The sequence below is a fragment of the Corvus moneduloides genome, chromosome 2 (genome assembly GCF_009650955.1).
Source record: "Corvus moneduloides isolate bCorMon1 chromosome 2, bCorMon1.pri, whole genome shotgun sequence".
NCBI classification, from domain to species: domain Eukaryota; kingdom Metazoa; phylum Chordata; class Aves; order Passeriformes; family Corvidae; genus Corvus; species Corvus moneduloides.
In genome coordinates this window covers 54,187,494-54,204,798 of record NC_045477.1, presented here as the reverse complement: position 1 = coordinate 54,204,798, position 17,305 = coordinate 54,187,494, and the positions used below count along the sequence as shown (strand labels likewise).

At 42.2% G+C, this 17,305-nt stretch overlaps 1 protein-coding gene across 6 annotated transcripts in view; it reads right to left on the bottom strand.

Moving 5' to 3' along the window:
• Positions 1-887: 887 nt before the first annotated feature.
• DHRS12 (dehydrogenase/reductase 12) overlaps positions 888-17,305 on the bottom strand; it is a 30,743-nt gene continuing 14,325 nt past the window's right edge. For 2 of the 6 annotated variants that reach the window (XM_032099703.1, XM_032099704.1), the window contains exons 6-10: positions 8,589-8,650; positions 7,757-7,861; positions 7,112-7,202; positions 5,660-5,797; positions 888-3,117 (exon numbers count right to left, since the gene is read on the bottom strand). In XM_032099703.1, the coding sequence (XP_031955594.1) occupies positions 2,990-3,117; positions 5,660-5,797; positions 7,112-7,202; positions 7,757-7,861; positions 8,589-8,650 (524 nt within the window). In that variant the 3' untranslated portion in view covers positions 888-2,989. Of the gene's footprint in view, positions 3,118-5,659; positions 5,798-7,015; positions 7,069-7,111; positions 7,203-7,756; positions 7,862-8,588; positions 8,651-17,305 lie in introns of those variants that run through there. The other 4 variants (XM_032099705.1, XM_032099708.1, XM_032099706.1 and 1 more) reach the window with 4 other exon arrangements.

The window sequence follows — 17,305 nt, the reverse complement described above, 5'->3', positions numbered from 1 at the left end:
GCTCTGTGGTGCTACACTCCTGTGCAAAATCCGTGAGAAAAAAACCTTCCCAACTAGGTGACTTCACAAAATGAAGAAAAATGTGAAGCCATCAGAATGAGGTCAGAGTCATAGAAGCCTCAAAGCTGCCACAAGAAGTGTTGGGCAGGGCATGGACAGGAAAGGGTGGCAAGAGCTGCTGCTATGCTTGTCATTCCATTCCCATGAACCAGGTGTGCTCTCAAGTTTCCAGCATGCACTGCTTAGCAAGGACGTGTGCCACCTTCATTTTCTGGTCATATGTGACTGGATACCGTTTTTATTTTGCTTTTAAGTTTTAAAAATGGAGAAGGAGACTGAGGGGAGACCTCACTGCAGTTACAACTTCCTTGTGAGGGGAAGAGGAGGAGCAGGCACTGATCTCTTGCCTGTGGTGACCAGTGACAGGACCCAAGGGAATGGCCTGAGGTTGTGTCAGGGGAGGTTTAGGTTGGATACTACAAAAAGGTTCTTTACCCAGAGGGTGGCTGGGCACTGGAACAGGCTCCCCAGGGCAGTGGTCACAACTCCAAGTCTGACAGGGTTCAAGAAGTGTTTGGACAATGCTCTCAGGCACAGGGTGTGACTCTTGGGGTGTCCTGTGCAGGGCCAGGAGATGGACTCAGTGATCCTTGTGGGTCCCTTCTGACTCAGCATAATCTGTGATTCTGTAAGTGTATTCCCTTACATGAAGGTACGAGTCATTCTGAACTGCATTAACGCAAATCCTCTCACTGGCTTGCAGCCACATGCCATGTTTGCTGTCGTGGAATCGGGCTGAAATAAAGCGTCAGCAGGACCACAATACCAAAGTGTGTGAGACTCTGGACTTTGTTTCTAATTGCTTCTCCTGTGGTTTAATTCTTTTTAAATCACAAGTGCTCTTAAACCATAGCATGTTGCTCTTTGACACTGTGACCAAACTTTGATTAAAGCAGTTTTCTTAACTTTGGCTTCATTTTAAAGCTGTGATTTTAAAGCAAAATGAAAATTATAGGCTATTCAAATACACTACTGCAGAATGTGGACTAAAATGTGTTAAATATATATAGATAGTGCACTTTTTTTACTTTTATGAACTATTTAAATACCAGTCATCAAACTTTTCTTCTGTACTGCAGAGCTGAGAAGCAAATTGACATAAATATTAAATAATGCATATATTTTTATTAGCCTTGCAGCTATTGCTATAAGAAATGTAGTTACTATATAGGCTTCCAGCCATGCTCTTGTTTTGGGTAACTGTATTTAACAGTTGGAACCACAGACTTGCAGGAAATAAACCTCTCTACAAGCCTTGCTGTTGTTTTCTTTCACTGGAGTGCAAGAAGGAGTTAAGTTTATAAATGAGGCAATAGTTTGAATGCTGACCCAGCCTCTTCAGGAGGAGCTGTGACAGCTTGACTTGTCTCACTCAGCACTGCTTATCACAGGAAAATTTTTCTCAGGGCCCCTCTGACAGCAAAGTCTTTATTTCCAAGGAGATTGACAATAGGCTGAAAAAAGCAGTTTTTTCTCAAACTGATATTTAATAGGAGGCCTTTGAATAATGAGGAAATAGCATCAGCCAGGAGGAAACTAAATTACATAAAGCAGACATAAGGAATTCTCCTCTGTCCATCAGCAGCCTTTAGCCCCCAGTCACTGCAGAGCTCAAGAACATCTGTGTTATATTTGTGTTTAGGTCCTTTGTCCTACCACACTGGTGTGAGCCACATGTGAAACAGTGCAGCAGCGAGGCCGGGATCTGGAGGCAGTTGGTTAATAAACACACTCAGTTCAGGAGAAAAGGTGTTACCTTTGTTAACAATAGTCTTGGCTTTGCAGTAAATCTGAAATAATTAAGATGAATGAATCCCACCAAAATATCTTAATCTGAGCTGATTGTCTTCAGCACTATTAGAAAGATGCAGCACTGTAGGTGGTGTTTCTTAAACTAGATCCAGTAAATTGCTGTGAAAAAGCCCATTTTTTCCTCTACCAATTTACAGTGAGAAACTCAGTGAGTAATTCAAATGTCCACAGATCAGGTAAGATGAATCCTGTCCTTTGTGTCTGGAAGTAAACAGATCCAGACAAAATCCTCTCATCAGGAGGTGGATTCTCCTCTAAAACCTGTGCCCTGCCAGTGTTCCCTTCCCCTCTTAATCCATTCATAATGATAAAGAAATTCCCTTTAATCTCTCACAGAAATGGCAAGCAGGTACAGCTTACCATGTTGTTGTTTCTTTTCATGCCTACAGTCATGCAGCCATTTCTCCACTGGATCCAGCCATATCTGGGTGTATTGTGTTGAAACCTCCTACTTCATGATATTTTGACATAAATGGGATAATATTTAGCCCTGGCTCCATAAAGTAATGTGGAAGGCATTTGGCAGTGTTCCTAAATTCTTGCTGTTTAAACATGAGGAAGCAGATCACTTCTGCATACCAGCACTAATTTATAGAAACTGAAGGATGTGAGGAATCATTCCCTTTAAACTAAGCAGGCTCTGTGAGAGTTTCTGCATTCCCAGTTACCATGTGTGAGCCAAATCACCTTCATGCAGTGAAAGAAGCCACCAACCTGTTAAATACAGCAGTTAAAAGTTGTTTAAAGCATTCCCACTTCTTTCCTGAAGTCCTTCACAAAGGCTACTGAAGGTACACTCCTCTGCATTTCTCTATGCAAAGTGTTTTAAATTTTTCTAGGTAGCTTTACAAAGTCTTGGGGTTTATTTTAATGCCTCTCAATTTTTCTTCCAGTCCAAAGGATACAACCTTAGTGTGTTTTGAGGCAGCAGCTGCATATTCACAATGGGAGAGACTCGACAGCAGAATAAAAATTACACAGGTGCCACTCTACCACCTCATTATGAAAACACCTGAACCCAATTCATTTTTAGCAGGCCTATGGAATCCTATTTCCCCTCAACAGCAGGTTACTGTGTAATTAGAAGATTTGTGGTGACATTGTGTCAGCAGAGACACTAAGTTCCTGGAGAAACAGATTTAAACTTCTGGGAGAACTCTTCCAGCATCTGCATTAGTTTCTCTTCATCCTCTGGGGGACTGTGGGTGTATGCCAGGGGTAAGTGTGTAGGGACTGGTTGCCTGTCTGGAAGAAAAGAAAAGAAACACCAACCCTTATGGGTACATCTAACTCTCTTCTAGCAGAAAAGAGGTTTTCCTGATGGGTTCTATACTGCTCAAACACACCTCATGGTCTTGAAGCCAGGAAACTTACCTGCTAGGTACCTGTAAATAAGGCTAGTTAAGCATATCTTCTAAACCAAAAATTAAACTAATTCAACTTGTATTTTGGAACTAGAGTGATTTTACTGTAGCACAGCATGACCTGTAGAGCAAGCACCCATTTGCAGCTAGGGACAGTATAGGAAAAGGAAGGCTTCCTTGTGAGGTTATGCCTGTCACTAGTGCAACAACTGCAGGCAAAGAGCAATAGCTGGAGTTTGTTGCTGCAGCCAGAGGATGCTTTTGCACTTGAAACAACATTTTTTCTTGCCTCCTGGATAATGTTTCTAGTACTGTGCAGATCCCCAGCTGGGACTTGGTAGTTAGGATTATTTTCAATCTTAAAATGCTTACTTTCATCCTTGGAAACAATGGTTAAATTCTAAATGCAAAGGAATTTGGGCTTATTGCTCAATCGCCATAAGTGACACATATCCAAGTTTGCTCAGTTCGATGCTTTGCTTGGTTTTCCAAATCTCATGCCTGTCACTCACTTTGTAAATACAGCTGTTACCACCATCCACTCTAAGGGATTTTCCCCTCCAAAAACATGGTATCTAAAGCCCGGGAGCCTTATGACAATGCTGTCAGAGGTGTGTGGAACAACAGTCAGAGCACTGGTGCAGCACTGTTAAGTCTGTTCAGTGAGCCCAACTTCCACAGCAGCCAGCTGAGACAAAAAGAGCAAGTTGTTGCAACCCTGGGCAGCAGATTTCCCTGAAAACCTATCAGGCTGCCACAGGGCTTCCCAGGAGAGCAGAGATACTTGCTCTCTTAACAGCAAGTGTTCAATTGACTGCACACACCACATAGCTTCTGCTCATGGAAAACTGAGGAGAGAGAAACATGCAGAGGAACATTCCCTTCTCCATTGTTGATTATGAACTGCTTCCCACCTAGCCATAGTGCTTGCAGTAGCCTGTGCTAAAGTTTGGGAACTAGGTGTGAAAGCCAAGTTCAGCATCGTAGAGAAGATGCTTCTAGTCTTTGGAAAGCAGGTCTCTGTTAAACATTTTTTACATATTTTAGCAGATGCAGAGAATTCTGGTAGTACTAGTCATGTTCTCACTTCCCTTTATTTCTTTCTCAGAAAAAAAAAAAGCTGGCTTTGGTTTGTTCTCAGAAGGAACAGTAAAAGAGAATGTAGAAAATGGAGGGAAACTGTGACTGATTTGGAATGGCTGCCCAGGACCAGAAACGTGGGGTTTGTGGTGAAGTGCTCCTGCACCCCAAACCCTTTACTGAAAGGGCCTGAAGAGTGCCCATGTTAAGCTGTGGCTTCCAAAAGGCAGCAGGAGCAAGAAATAAATTACCTCACCACTACTTGATAAGCACAGGACACATACTCAGAACTTCTCCTGCAGCTTTAAGAGCAGTCATGCCAGGACCAAAGCTCTCAAAAGTCAATAGCTTTAGCTAAAGAGCCAGGGCATGTTCTCTGTTTACCAAAGCTGGGGGTAGACAAAGGCCAAAGGCAAGAGCCTGGTGGAATTATGAAAGAAACAGAAAGAATGACTGAGCAGAAGCCTTAGGACCAGAAGAAAGTGATCGGAGTAAGAGAAAGGCAAAGCCTGGTTCTACAAAGATGGCTGACCAGCTGGGATGTGGGGTTTCCACATGGACCACATGCTGACATGAAAAATGTCCGTTTAAGTATCTGTCAGCCAACCCTGTGTGACTGTCTGTGGGACAGAAGGGACAAAGTCAACCCAAATGTGGAAAAGTCTGAGCTTCCTGCATTCTGCATACAGAAATTCAGTGGATCAGGATTTGAGTGCCACATCCAACAGAAGTACTGAGCTTCTGTAAGCAATTACCCTGAGTTTTCTCTTTCTGGACTGACCTGCATCACCACTGAGGCATCCCTGCTTCCAGCTGCTCCTACAAAGATGCCTGTCATTTGCTTGGGAGAAAAGAAAGGCTCTGTCCTACTTTTCCATCCGCTAAGCTAACAGTGCCAAAAGTGCCACTGTGCTCAAGTGTCTGCCCAGTGTTAGAGAAAGGGGGAATTGGCAGTTTTAGCTAGCATGGAACAGTAGGAAGAAGAACCTGTCATAGCAAAGCCAACTCCCAGCGCTCTGTGAGAAAGATGCTCACTTCCTGGCATCATAAAAGATGCTGTTTGACTGCTGTGATTCACCTTCCCTTGGCACAGTCCCACATGCAGCCATTTTCATTACAAAAATCCCCAACCCTCCCTAAAGAAATGCTTTGAAGTCTCTATCAGCCACTTCAGAGGACAAAAGCACAGCGTTCAGTCGAGCCTTTAGACTTGAAACGACTTTGAGAAATGCTTTATCCTTTGAACAAGCTGCCTGGTGCAGCCTTCATCCCCTTCCAGGCCAGACAGGGATCCTAAGCTCAGGCAGGCTAGGGATCTCCAGTGAGAGACACTGCCTCCTTACCCTGGAAGAACAAGCCACTGGGCAGCTTTGTTGCTTCAGCTGACACTGCCAGCCACAGGACGGTGTCAGCTCCCTGGGCCTCCGTGCGCAGCGAGTTCCTCATCCTCTCGTAGAAATCAGGCATGGACGACCTCACGGCTGGAAAGGATAACAGTGGAATGGTGGCCTGCCATGCAAGGCTTTTTTGATACAAAAAAACCCCAAAAAACAGAACAGCTTCAAATTGCCATTTTGTGTGTAGGAAGGAGAGAAGGTATCTCTGGAGCTTATGGAAGAAAATGAGTATTTTCCCCTATCTGGGAGTAGGATGGTTTGTGGGAGAATAGCACTAAGCTGCCAGATGATCCACCACTTGTTTGTTTGGGTCAAATTACAGGGACAAAACTGACGACAGGATCTGTAAGAGCTTCTCGTGCCAATTCCATTCTGAACTGTAAAGATGACAAACTCAGGGGAAACACCAATTCCAAAAACCAGATATTTAATGGGATATTTAGCTCCTATTTTCTCACCAGTTTTAGGAAACCAGTTTCAGCACTGTATTTAAAAACTGCACACATCCTGTCTAAACTCTGTTTTCATTTAATTTTGTCCAATAGGTGATGACTGTAGGCCCATCTACTATAAGTGTTTATTTTTGGGGGTTGGAGAGTCTTTGAACTTGTAGGTGGGATAACTTTATGGTTCATTAGGTTTGAAATCCACAAAGGAAGTGCAAAAATAAATGTATTTTAAAGAAAAAGAAATACCAGGATTTTAAGTTGGAAAGGGCTATTTTCAAGCATAAAGTAGACAGGGTAAATGTTTCTGTCGTCAGAAGCAAATGTTGGAAACTGCATTCCTACAGGACACCTAGAGATGGAACTGCTATTCTGCATCCTAAGCTTGGGCACTGGGGGCTGGTAACACTGGGGAATGCAACATGCATACTGCATGACTGATGCTGGCCCACCTGCTGAGGCACAGTCACTGAAGAACAGCTGCAGCTCTGACAAAGGGCTGAATGGCCAAACTGCTGCTCAACAGCAGTAAACGTTTAGGGGGAGAGTACAGGAACAGGGCTTGCACAGTGGTGCATTCTCCTACACGCCCTCACAAATTCCCAATGTCTGCATGCTGGTACTTACAGAGGCAGAAGCTCCATCTGTGTGTTTAACAGTCCCACTACAAATGTAACTTGGAGGTTACCTTAAAGAACTATGTGTCTCTGCTGTGCATTTGTGCAGGGCTGGAAGGGTTCACTGCCCATTATTATTCTCTAGATATACACAGCTAGCAGACACTGCGCAGAATAGAGCCACCAAGGGGATATAAAACTACTTCAAGCAGCAGTTTAGAGAAAAGAAATTACTGCACCTGTTGAAAAAATATAGTAGGAAGTTTCATTCCTCTTTGCTTTTAAACTAATCCTGAAAAGAAAAAAATATTGTCAGAGTGTGAGGCAGATGTTACCTGGAGTGTCTGCCCAGCCAGGGTGCATTACGGAGAAATGGATGTTTCTGTGAGCCTTTGCCCACTGTTCTGTCAGGACAACTTGCTGTCTCTAGGATAGAGCAGTAAGAGCCACACTAGCACCGAGTTCAACAGCCTGTCCACCAAATTAGTTCCCAGGGAAATAAACTACATCAAATGTGCCATAAATACCAGGGTATTTCATGTACAGCAGAAATATACCCTTCTCATCCTGACTGGATTTATTGGATAATTTCAGCAGAGACTTCCACAGTCATTGCCATCCATACCCTGGCCACAAGTTTACTTTTAAAGCAGCTGCAGTGCTTTTACTGACCACGTCTACTTACTGCAGACTGTGGGCAAGAACTAAGGAGACAGACAGGGTTCATCAGCTAAAGACAGTGTTCCCCCTTGGGACTTCTCTCATATCGAATGAAAGTCTAGCCACGCTCTCCTTCATGCAAGATGTATGCACCCCTAAGGGCATGCCATCACACTCCTGAAGATTATTGCCTGTGCATCTCCATATGGGTTGGATGCAATGAGAAAGCAACAGTGAACAACAGGCTTTTTGCAAAGCAGATGGTATGAGCTGCCTAGCAAGGAAGAGCCGGGCTTTGTTTTCAATCCCATGGACTGTACCTTGTTCTGTGCATACACCATAGTTCCATCAAATGGCCCATTTCCCGACTGCAAGTCAGATACGTTTAATTTTTGAACTAGCATGCCCCCAGAAGAGACAGTTATCTGTAATGAAATGAAAGAAAAACGAATGAAAAGCAAAACCAGGAACTCCCCACAGATGCACTCATGCATGCAATGTAGTCTTCAGGCCATAGATGGAAGTCCCTATGGAGCAGGATTCCCCTGCATACTCTTTGCATTATGCTATGCTCGTGAGTAGAGCATACCTGGAGATGAGGTGGAAGATACGTAAGTTTTTTTAAGAATTGATTTTCATTCAAAGTGATGTTAATTCATTTCAGGAATTTTGTGCTTCCTCCTTTTGAAAAGTAATGGAGAGAAAGAAAATAGCAGTATAGCACTGTTTGCAGTTTGTATGTTTAGCATTTACAGAAGCTAGTCAGAAGCCATACAAAACTTGGGAAATTTCCTTTTTAAAAATGTACCTGCTGTCTAATTTCACACCAAGATCTGTAAAGCTCTTTTAAGACTATACTCCTGTTGTAGGTATTTTGCACTCTGCTGCAGGAGCTAACTTGCCCTAAGGAAACTAAGAGAGTAAGTTCCCAAATGAAGTGTTTTACTCTGATTTCCAGTGAAGGGTTGAGAGCAGCAGGCAGGAGCTTTGCCTTAGAGGAGGAGGTTGTTGTTAGCAAAATCCAAGAGGATTCTAGAGATCCTTACAGCATTATAAGTAATCCTCCATTGCTAACACAGTCAGAGAACTGCTGCCACAAACCTGAAGGTAAAAATAGTAAAACACCCTTTTTAAACAGCATCACAGACTCACCACTCTGGCATCAGCTGCTTTTTCCAGGAGGGGCAGCAGGGCAGTTGTCATGATATATGTACCTAAAACACAGGCACCAACATTAACTTTTCCTTTTAAAAAAAGCTTTTTTTTCTCTTCACCCTCTATAACAACCCAAAACCCTAAGTTCCTTTATCTCTGAAACCTGATCTGAATTTGACAATGATTTTTTGTTGCTGCTTCATCTACAATGTGCCAACTCAACTTGTAGTGGTTCAGATTGCCATATACTTAGCAAAAGGCATAGGTTATTTTACAGACTTTTACGTTTCTTGTACTTATAGAGAAAACAGCTCACTACCTTCAGCCACGAATCTGAAGGCAAAATGGCTCAGGTATGGAATTCCTTGGGTGGGGGACGGTGATACCAGTGAAGAAACAGGAATCCGCTTCCCTCCGAGTGAGGCATATACACACAGAAGCCAGGTCATGAACAAGAGAAGGAAACTGTGCCTCATACTTGCAGTTCTTAGGGCACTGCATATGCACTTAAGACTTGACCGTTTTTGCCTTCTCACTATGAAATCACTCAGAGTACACTGACACTTTTGATTTGTGTTGCACACAAAACCTACCCGTTAAATCCCCAGCATGATCATTATGGAAGATAAGGAATCCTTGCAGGAAGAAGTATTAATGTTGCCTGCCCAAGGCTGAGCTAAGATTACTTGGGGAAACTTAATCGTGTCCTTCCCTGCTTTAATCGGGTTCGCTTAGCAAGGATTGGTACACACCACACAAATGTGTTCCATTACAGCTGTTACCATGACCAGCAAAGTTTGTTATTCCAAACACTGCTCAACTGTCAGTGCATCTGATTCAGACACACAGACACACCTAGTGATGTTTCACTCGAGTGCAACACAGAGATTTTTTTTTTGGTTTTATCTCTTCAGAGATTTTTTTTCTGCTTAAAATGTATTTTTAAAAAATTCCATTTAATTTGAAATGAATCTAGCCCCATTTAATCTAGTGTTTCTGCATCTACTTCCCTCTCATGTCTCCACAAATGTCTCTAGTTCAACAATTCTACCGGTGATAAACACATTTTTTTCCTTTAGACACCGAGGCCATGTTTTTCACTAGGCATGAAGACTTCAGCATGTCTTTACAACCTCTCTTCCACACAGGCAATGAGATCACCCAGTTAATACAGCATGTTTATAAATATGGTACCAAAATCAAACGTGTTACATGCTTGGTGAACAAGCTGTTCAGTTCCCCTGTCAGTCACAGCAGTCTTCACTTTCTCTATATAATCAGAGGTTATGTCCATACACACACAATACATTTAAAACCTTGGCAAATCAAACAAAGCAAATGCACAGCAGATGAGTAAAAGCAGCCTGTCTCCAGCAGAAAATGCGAGCAAAGGCAGTTGCCAGTGAATAACGAGAGCCCGGCTGTGTCCCCTGGTAGTGGCGGGGAGACTGAGCGATGACATCATCGGTACAAGAACTCCCGCTGACTGTCAGGGGAGACTGCTGCGATGTGGGAAAAAATAATCCAAAAAAAAAAAAAGCACTTCAGTACAAGCTGAAAGCCTGGTTTAAATGCTGTTTGGCTGTGGATTCTTCAAAATGCAAAGTAACATCATGTCTTGGTTAAATAAGCTGCATCTCCTAAAGGCAGAGCTGCAATGCACCAGCTCTGAGGATGCTGCATTTTACCGTCCTGCAGATTAATTTACACTTTTAAGGGACTTCATGTTGATTTGTTAATTCTAAAGAGCTGCAAAGATGAATGCACTAATGTTGCCTCATTAACAACCGAGTTTTGTTTTGTCTTCCAGCTGGAAAAGAGAAATAAATGTTCAATGCCAAAAATCCTGCTTAGAGCAATTGCAGCTTGTCAGAAGTTTATGTGCTTATTTAGAACCACAGACTAACTGCAAAGCCCACATCTCCTTTCTTCCTCAAGTTTATTAAGAATTCAGTAAATCCCATAAAGCCAGAGCATTCCACCTTTTTGCCCTGCAAAACCACTTGCTCATTTGCTTTGAGACAGAGCACAAACAGAGCAGTTCTGATCACAGCTTCCTATGGTAAGCAACAGTATCTGAAAACATACACAGACACGACACATCAGGCAGTAAGGCTGAAGCATTTAATTTCTCCCACTGCTAAATATTTCACCAACTACTGTCCCCATTATAAGTGTTTGAACACAAACTCCTCATTCCTTTGACAAAAATACTTGGATATTATCCATTCTTATTTGCCTGGGCTGGTCTGTCAGGCAAAACAGCCTGGAAAAGAAATTTAGATCGGTAATTGTAGAACAGATACACTTTGTTAACAAGGTTTATTGCTGGTTAGAATACATCATCATCAATTGAAATGTCCCCATTTTTATCAGTGCGAAAGCTGGCCCGTGTACAACATCATCAATTGAAACGTCCCCATTTTTATCAGTGCGAAAGCTGGCCCGTGGTTTGATGGTGTCAAACAGCTTGGGAGAATGCTCAGTGTGGTCACTGCAGGGCCTGGCACAGCCGTGTACCTCACAGCAGGTACCTTGTCCAGCACAGCTGTATTGCAGCAGGCACTAACACAAAAATTAACTTCTGAGTAAAAGGGGGAAGCTGGAAATAAAGGCATTGCCTGCCACAGTCCTTATAAAAAAAAAAAGAAGGAAATTGTTCTTGTAAAAAAAAAAACTTTGCAAGGAAAACCAAGACTGAATTGGTAGAAGAAACTACATTCATCTCTGCCCCTACTTAAGGAAATCAAGGCTACATCCAAAGAGTATATCCTTTTGCCAATACTTGATTATTAATACCAATGTACTGGATATCAGCCTTTCCAAAGCGAGTACTTGAGCATTCTAACACGTTTACTTGACGCAAAAACATTTTTGTCTGTTAAAGGAGAAACTTCCTCCCATGGAGCTTAGTTTAAAAAGGTAAAACATACCTGTCATAGGTTAGCAAGCATAGTCCCGGAAGGGATGTCCTTGCTAAGGGGTGCTTACAGTTTCCTCTGGGAACTGATAGAACCTATCAGTGGCCAGTTTGAATATGGACAATTCTCTAAGCCACTTAAAGTTGTGACCACCTCTGTGATCCACATTTAAGAATAGACAAACTCCCCCTCCAAGCTCTCTCTCGTTTCCGGCGCTGGGACAGGTGGCTGCGGGCCCCGTGTGGGGGCCAGCGGGCCCGGCCAGGCCCTGCTCGGGCCAGGCCAGGCTGGGCCACGGCCATCCTGGAGCCATGGACCTGTTCCAGCCATGGAACCCCCCCCCCACTGCCTTGCCGTGGGCAGCCGGAGCGGCTCGGCTCTCCCCCCTCTCCACTGCGATAAGAAAAATTCAACATTCCAGCTGCAAAGCTGCAAGGCCGAGGTGAGAGTAACCCTTTTACTGCTGTGAAGAGCTGAAAACCTGAGGGAAGAGAGAGAGGAGATGCTTAAAGCTGAAATTCTGTTGTGAAGCTATGATATATCAGAGTATCCTGTTGTAATTTCATGAAGATATGGGGGGTGGAGTGTTCAACTCGTAAGCAAAAGCACCTGCGCTGAGATAGGCAGATGCTGACGCAGCTGTAATTTCATGAGAAGTTTGGACAGGGAGAGATGAACCAGATGAGGACTTTTGCTCCAAACGGGAAAGGAGAAAACCTCAGTCCCTAGAGATGCTCCCAGAGATAGTCCTAAAGATGAAGATGATGAAGACCCTTTGCTCCCAGGGAAGGAGAAGGGCCTCTGTTTTTGTTTCTGAACGGCTCAACCTTAAAATTGTACCCCAAAAAACTTCAAGAGTGGACCCTCGAAAGCAGTTGCGGGAAAAGCTGCAAGTCGGGGGAAGGGATTCACATGCGAGCAGAGACTCCTCTTCCTAAATGGACTGAACAATATTTGGAAGTGGGTGGCTGTCTCGTTGTGATAATGTTTTCATAGCATGAGCAAGAAGAGACTTCTCTTTCTACATGGACTGAACAAGGTTATTATGGCAGTGATAAACAGACTGAACATCTCAAGGGTTGTCTTTTTACATTGTCAGTGGGAGAAGGGAGGAAGGTGGGGGGAGGAGGAGAGTTCTGAAGGTGGTATAATTTTTTTTTTCCCTCTTTTAGGTCTGTTAATAAACTTCTTTATATTCTTTCAAGTTTGGTGCCTGCTTTGCATTTCTCCTAATTCTTATCTCACAGCAGATAAACAGTAATGAGTATTTTGGACCAAACCACTACACTAAATTGGTGTTTCTGCCCGGTTACAAACCAAACCCGCGACAATACCAAATGTGATTAATGCTTAATTATCACTGTTCAAACTGTACAGATTTTTTGAGGCTTCTTTTTTTATTTAATAGTTTAACACAAAAGTACATGAAAAGCAAAGTTCAAGAGTGCTGTGCCTTGCACTGAAAGCAGTAAGTATTGGGTATCTGCTGGATATACAGCTGGTACTTCCTTCATTTAGGACTGTGTGACAGGGGCCAGATTTGTGCATTACCATTTCCTGTCACTGGAAGGTACATTGTCCACACGGCCCAAAAGCTTGTCTCCCACCGGTGTAACGGGGGAAAAAACCAGTGAAATAAATGGTATACAACATTTCCGTTTGAAGAGAAGTATTTGCTGTGATACAAAGGAGTCCAGCAAGATGAATTTGGGAGTTTGCTCAGAAGCAGCAGGAATGCAGAAAAAGGTGAGTCCAGTCTGTCACACCCATACAAAGGATTTCATCTTGCCCTCACTGAACTCTGCCAAGGTGAAGAGTTGACTTGCAAAACCTACTGGACAAGCTACAGCCCTGTTCTGTGTAATGACATTTGACAGTACTGGCTGGCCATGTTTTCTCTACTTAAAAAGGCTCCCGGGATAGATGTACAATTTATTTTAAAATAAACAGTCTCTTAACATTAGCTTTCTCTGGAAAAACTTCTGTAGCTTTTATATCTTGAAGGTGATCTCACATAATATGAAATCACATATAATAGAGAGTAGTTAAAAGTTTCATATAGAGCAACTCCACCATTACACACCATTAAACCAACTGTATCATATGGTAAAGTAGACAGGGTGGGTTGCCAATCTATGCATTAAACACGGTCATTCCAGTGAAAGTAACAAACGTGGCATTTAATGAGAACACACTTTGTCCATGCACACTCCCTCCCAAGTGTGGATCACATTAATATTTAAGTTTCGTGTTTCCTTGATAAATATAAAAACAAAACCCACCAAAAATATTGAATCACTACACATTCCCTGTTTGGTAATTGCTCCACTTGCTCTGAGATCTCCTCAATTTAGTCGAGTAATCTGATATTGTGCTCTAACTAACAACTCCAATTTTTGACTCCCTATAGTGAACTCCTCTGTCAACCTGGATAAACACTAATTCAGTGGTTTCAAAATCACAGAGTGAAATATTAATGACACAAGTGTAGAAAATAAGGCACCATTGCGGAGATAAACATTTGATTCATATAGTAAGTTGTTTATTTTAAAAAAGCCCAAAAACTACAAAAATCAGCCTGTCTGCCTCATAAACTGCTAAATCAAGTTATGCTACCTTTCCCCATGACCTGATGCAGAAGCTGAGGGGACTCCATGGAAGACACTATTACTAGGTCTTGTGGAAAGGTAGCTCTGAACGTTGTTGCAACAGTTATTCCACTGTGGGTCTCACGACATGAACAAAATGAAAGCTGTCCTAGTGCAAGGGACAGCAGTCTACCACGTATTAGACACGGTCTTTCCCACAGAACATTGCAAGTCGTTCTGTACTAAAACATGAAACTGAGCAAAACACAGGATAGCCCAACAGAAAATATAAAGAAACACTGTGCACACAGATTTCCGAACTGGCATAGATCAGTCTGCCAGAACCTGGAAGACTCCTTAGGATTCACATATTTCAGATTGAAAATCAACAGGGTATCATATAAAATAAAAGTACACAAACAGATACTCTGATTTGCTTTAAGATTTAATGTGATCCTAAAATCTGTATTTTATAAATCAATTTTTAAGAAAATTATGATTTCAGCAGAAGTACCATTGTAAAGCCACTACCTGCTTATAACATCAAATTAATTGATGATACAATTACTGTGGACCCCAGTGTCTTGGTGGATTCCAGAAAGTTTTTTGCTTGATGTTCTATCTGGCAATTAGTGGCACATTGCTGCTGAGGTTTTTACCCTGTTAACATTCAGATAAGGGCAGGCAGCCAGCACCATACTCACTGAAGTTTTTCATTGGTCTGAGCTCTGCAGTATTATTAGGAACAGTGTTATTTCGACTGTGAAAAAAGTGGGAACAAAAAAAAACCCCAAAAAACGAAACACCACCCTTTTATTGTGCAGACTTCAATGGCTCATTCATCTGGTAGAAATCGGTTAAACTAGCTTGCTTTTCTTGAGTCCAAGTAAAAACAAACCACAGAAACAAACAAACAAAACCACCCAACAAACAAAGTGACATTCTTCCTTGGCCTGATTATCTTTTCAAGCCTGGAGTTTATGCAGTTCCCAGTAAGAGACATCCCTGAGTCTCTTTTCCTCAGTAAGAGATCAGGAATGAAGATTTTAGTGTGCTGTCTCTGAGGGCCAATTCCACTGCACTAGCAATAACTGAGAGCGTATGGGAAGAGTTAATGAACATGAAACACAAAACAAAGGTTTACATTTCCCTCAAACGACAAAGCTCATCTCAATAAGGGTTCCTCTGCCTCCTGGGAACTAGGCTTCAGTACCATTACTGCATGTGCAATTATATTCAGCTTTATCCTTTCACATACCACCTCTCATCCATAAGTCTCAAAGCTCTTTAGAAAAGAAAATTGGAACCACAGCCTCGTTTTCACAGATGAGGTTGTCTTGCCAAAGATCAGGCATTGAACTTATGGCAAACTGACAGCTGATATTCAAGCTGTTTGACTTCCAAGTAATTCAGAACACACCAGGCTACACTGGCTTCTGTGAAACACCAGTTAGATACAGGTCACACATAGGGAAGAGATTGACAAACACCTATCCAGGTTAGGCAGTTTGCCATAGATGGGCTATAGCGTTACTATGACAGATAAACATCCTATTTCCTCTGGCTCTAACCCTTCTGCACAGAGAGTAGAAGCGTATGTCTATATATTACTAAAACATGAGAGCACATTAGATTGAGGAAAAGATGCATACTGAGAGCATCACTTATTTATCTCTCAGTGTGTTTTAGCATCCCCTTGGCTGGTAAGTAGCAATAAAAAAGTAACATGTATGCCATTTTTCCATGTTAAGCAGGAAGATACGCTGAGTGAAGTAAAGTGAGGCAGGTGATAAAATAGAGGAAAAAGGATTGCTTCAGCTAAGTGTCTAGTGCTTCAATAAGAACAGGATGCTTTTGCCTCCACTTGCTTATCAATGCTGAAGTTTTTTTCCAAAAGGACTGAATACCACCACCTTTAATAGTATTTGCTGGGAGTTATACTAAAACAAGTAAAATAAAATTAAATTTAAAAAGTTTTGACTCAGAAGTCTGCAAGTCTCATCAGAGGAAATGATTGCTTGTTGCTGCCCAGCTCCTGGGTACAACTCTGAGTACATGGTCAGCCCACAGGAAGAAATATAAGGGCAACATCATACAAACTAGAAGACAGAGAAAAAAATCTGCCCATCAGGATCGGCAGGTCTGCAGGCAATCTGCCCACATTATCCGAAGAGAGTCACTCAATTTGGTACTGAAAGTGTGTTTCAATCAGCAAAGTGCTACTTCAGACTTGTACCTGGCCAGTGCTCCCACATTATAAAATGTTCCACAGCTATTCTGCTCTCTACATTCACTGAGCTCCAGCAATCAGGCAACAATTCTTGAGGCTCTAGCAGGGAAAAAAGGCAAGGTGTTTCATTTGACAGCAACAACAGAACCACAACAAGCCATACAGCGTTTTTGCCTCAGACTCATTTTAAGCGTGCTACAGGCACCAGCATAGATGCAGCTGCCACCACCTGCTCAAAGCACTTTACAGTTTGAACTTGAATATTAACTATCAACCTGCATTTTACATTTTCATGAACTTCATCCACCTGCATATTCTGACAGCAACAGAGAGGACTATGCACCTCTTATTTCAGTTGCTATCCTCAATTAGCCAGTCAGCTGTGTTTTACATTAAGAGAATTTTTCTTTCTATTCTAACCAGTGTTATTTTTGTACATAATCATACAAGAGGACTTATGCAGTCATTTCTGTCCCATGTATGCCCAAGAAAAGTTCAGGATATAAAGTACGTTCCACAAGTTAGATCATGAATTAGAACTGAACACTGACATCCATTATGCTCAAAAATGGAGTAAGAGATCAGTCGAGAGGAAAATATTCCTAGACTAGATTTAAAAGCTCCACAGCATTTCAGACACCTAAATGAGCAACTTTACAGCTTATATAAATGTTAATCAGATATCAGGTACAGAATTCAAAAACTGTGTCGTGCATTTAAAGCATGTTATATTTCAGTCTTGCTTTCTTAGATAGTTACAACCTACACATTCCTTTACTAGACAGAGCTAAGAGCCAGGGTAGGAAAAAAATAGTGAAAGAAAAATGGAAGGAACACCCTACATGTAAAGATCTGCAAAAGATACTGGTATTATTCTATCTTGTCAGTCAAGCGAGGAACAACTGCACATTTTCCAAACAAGGGCCTTGAGCCCATGTCACCCTTCAGGCTTTAGCATTACTGGGGCAAAGAACA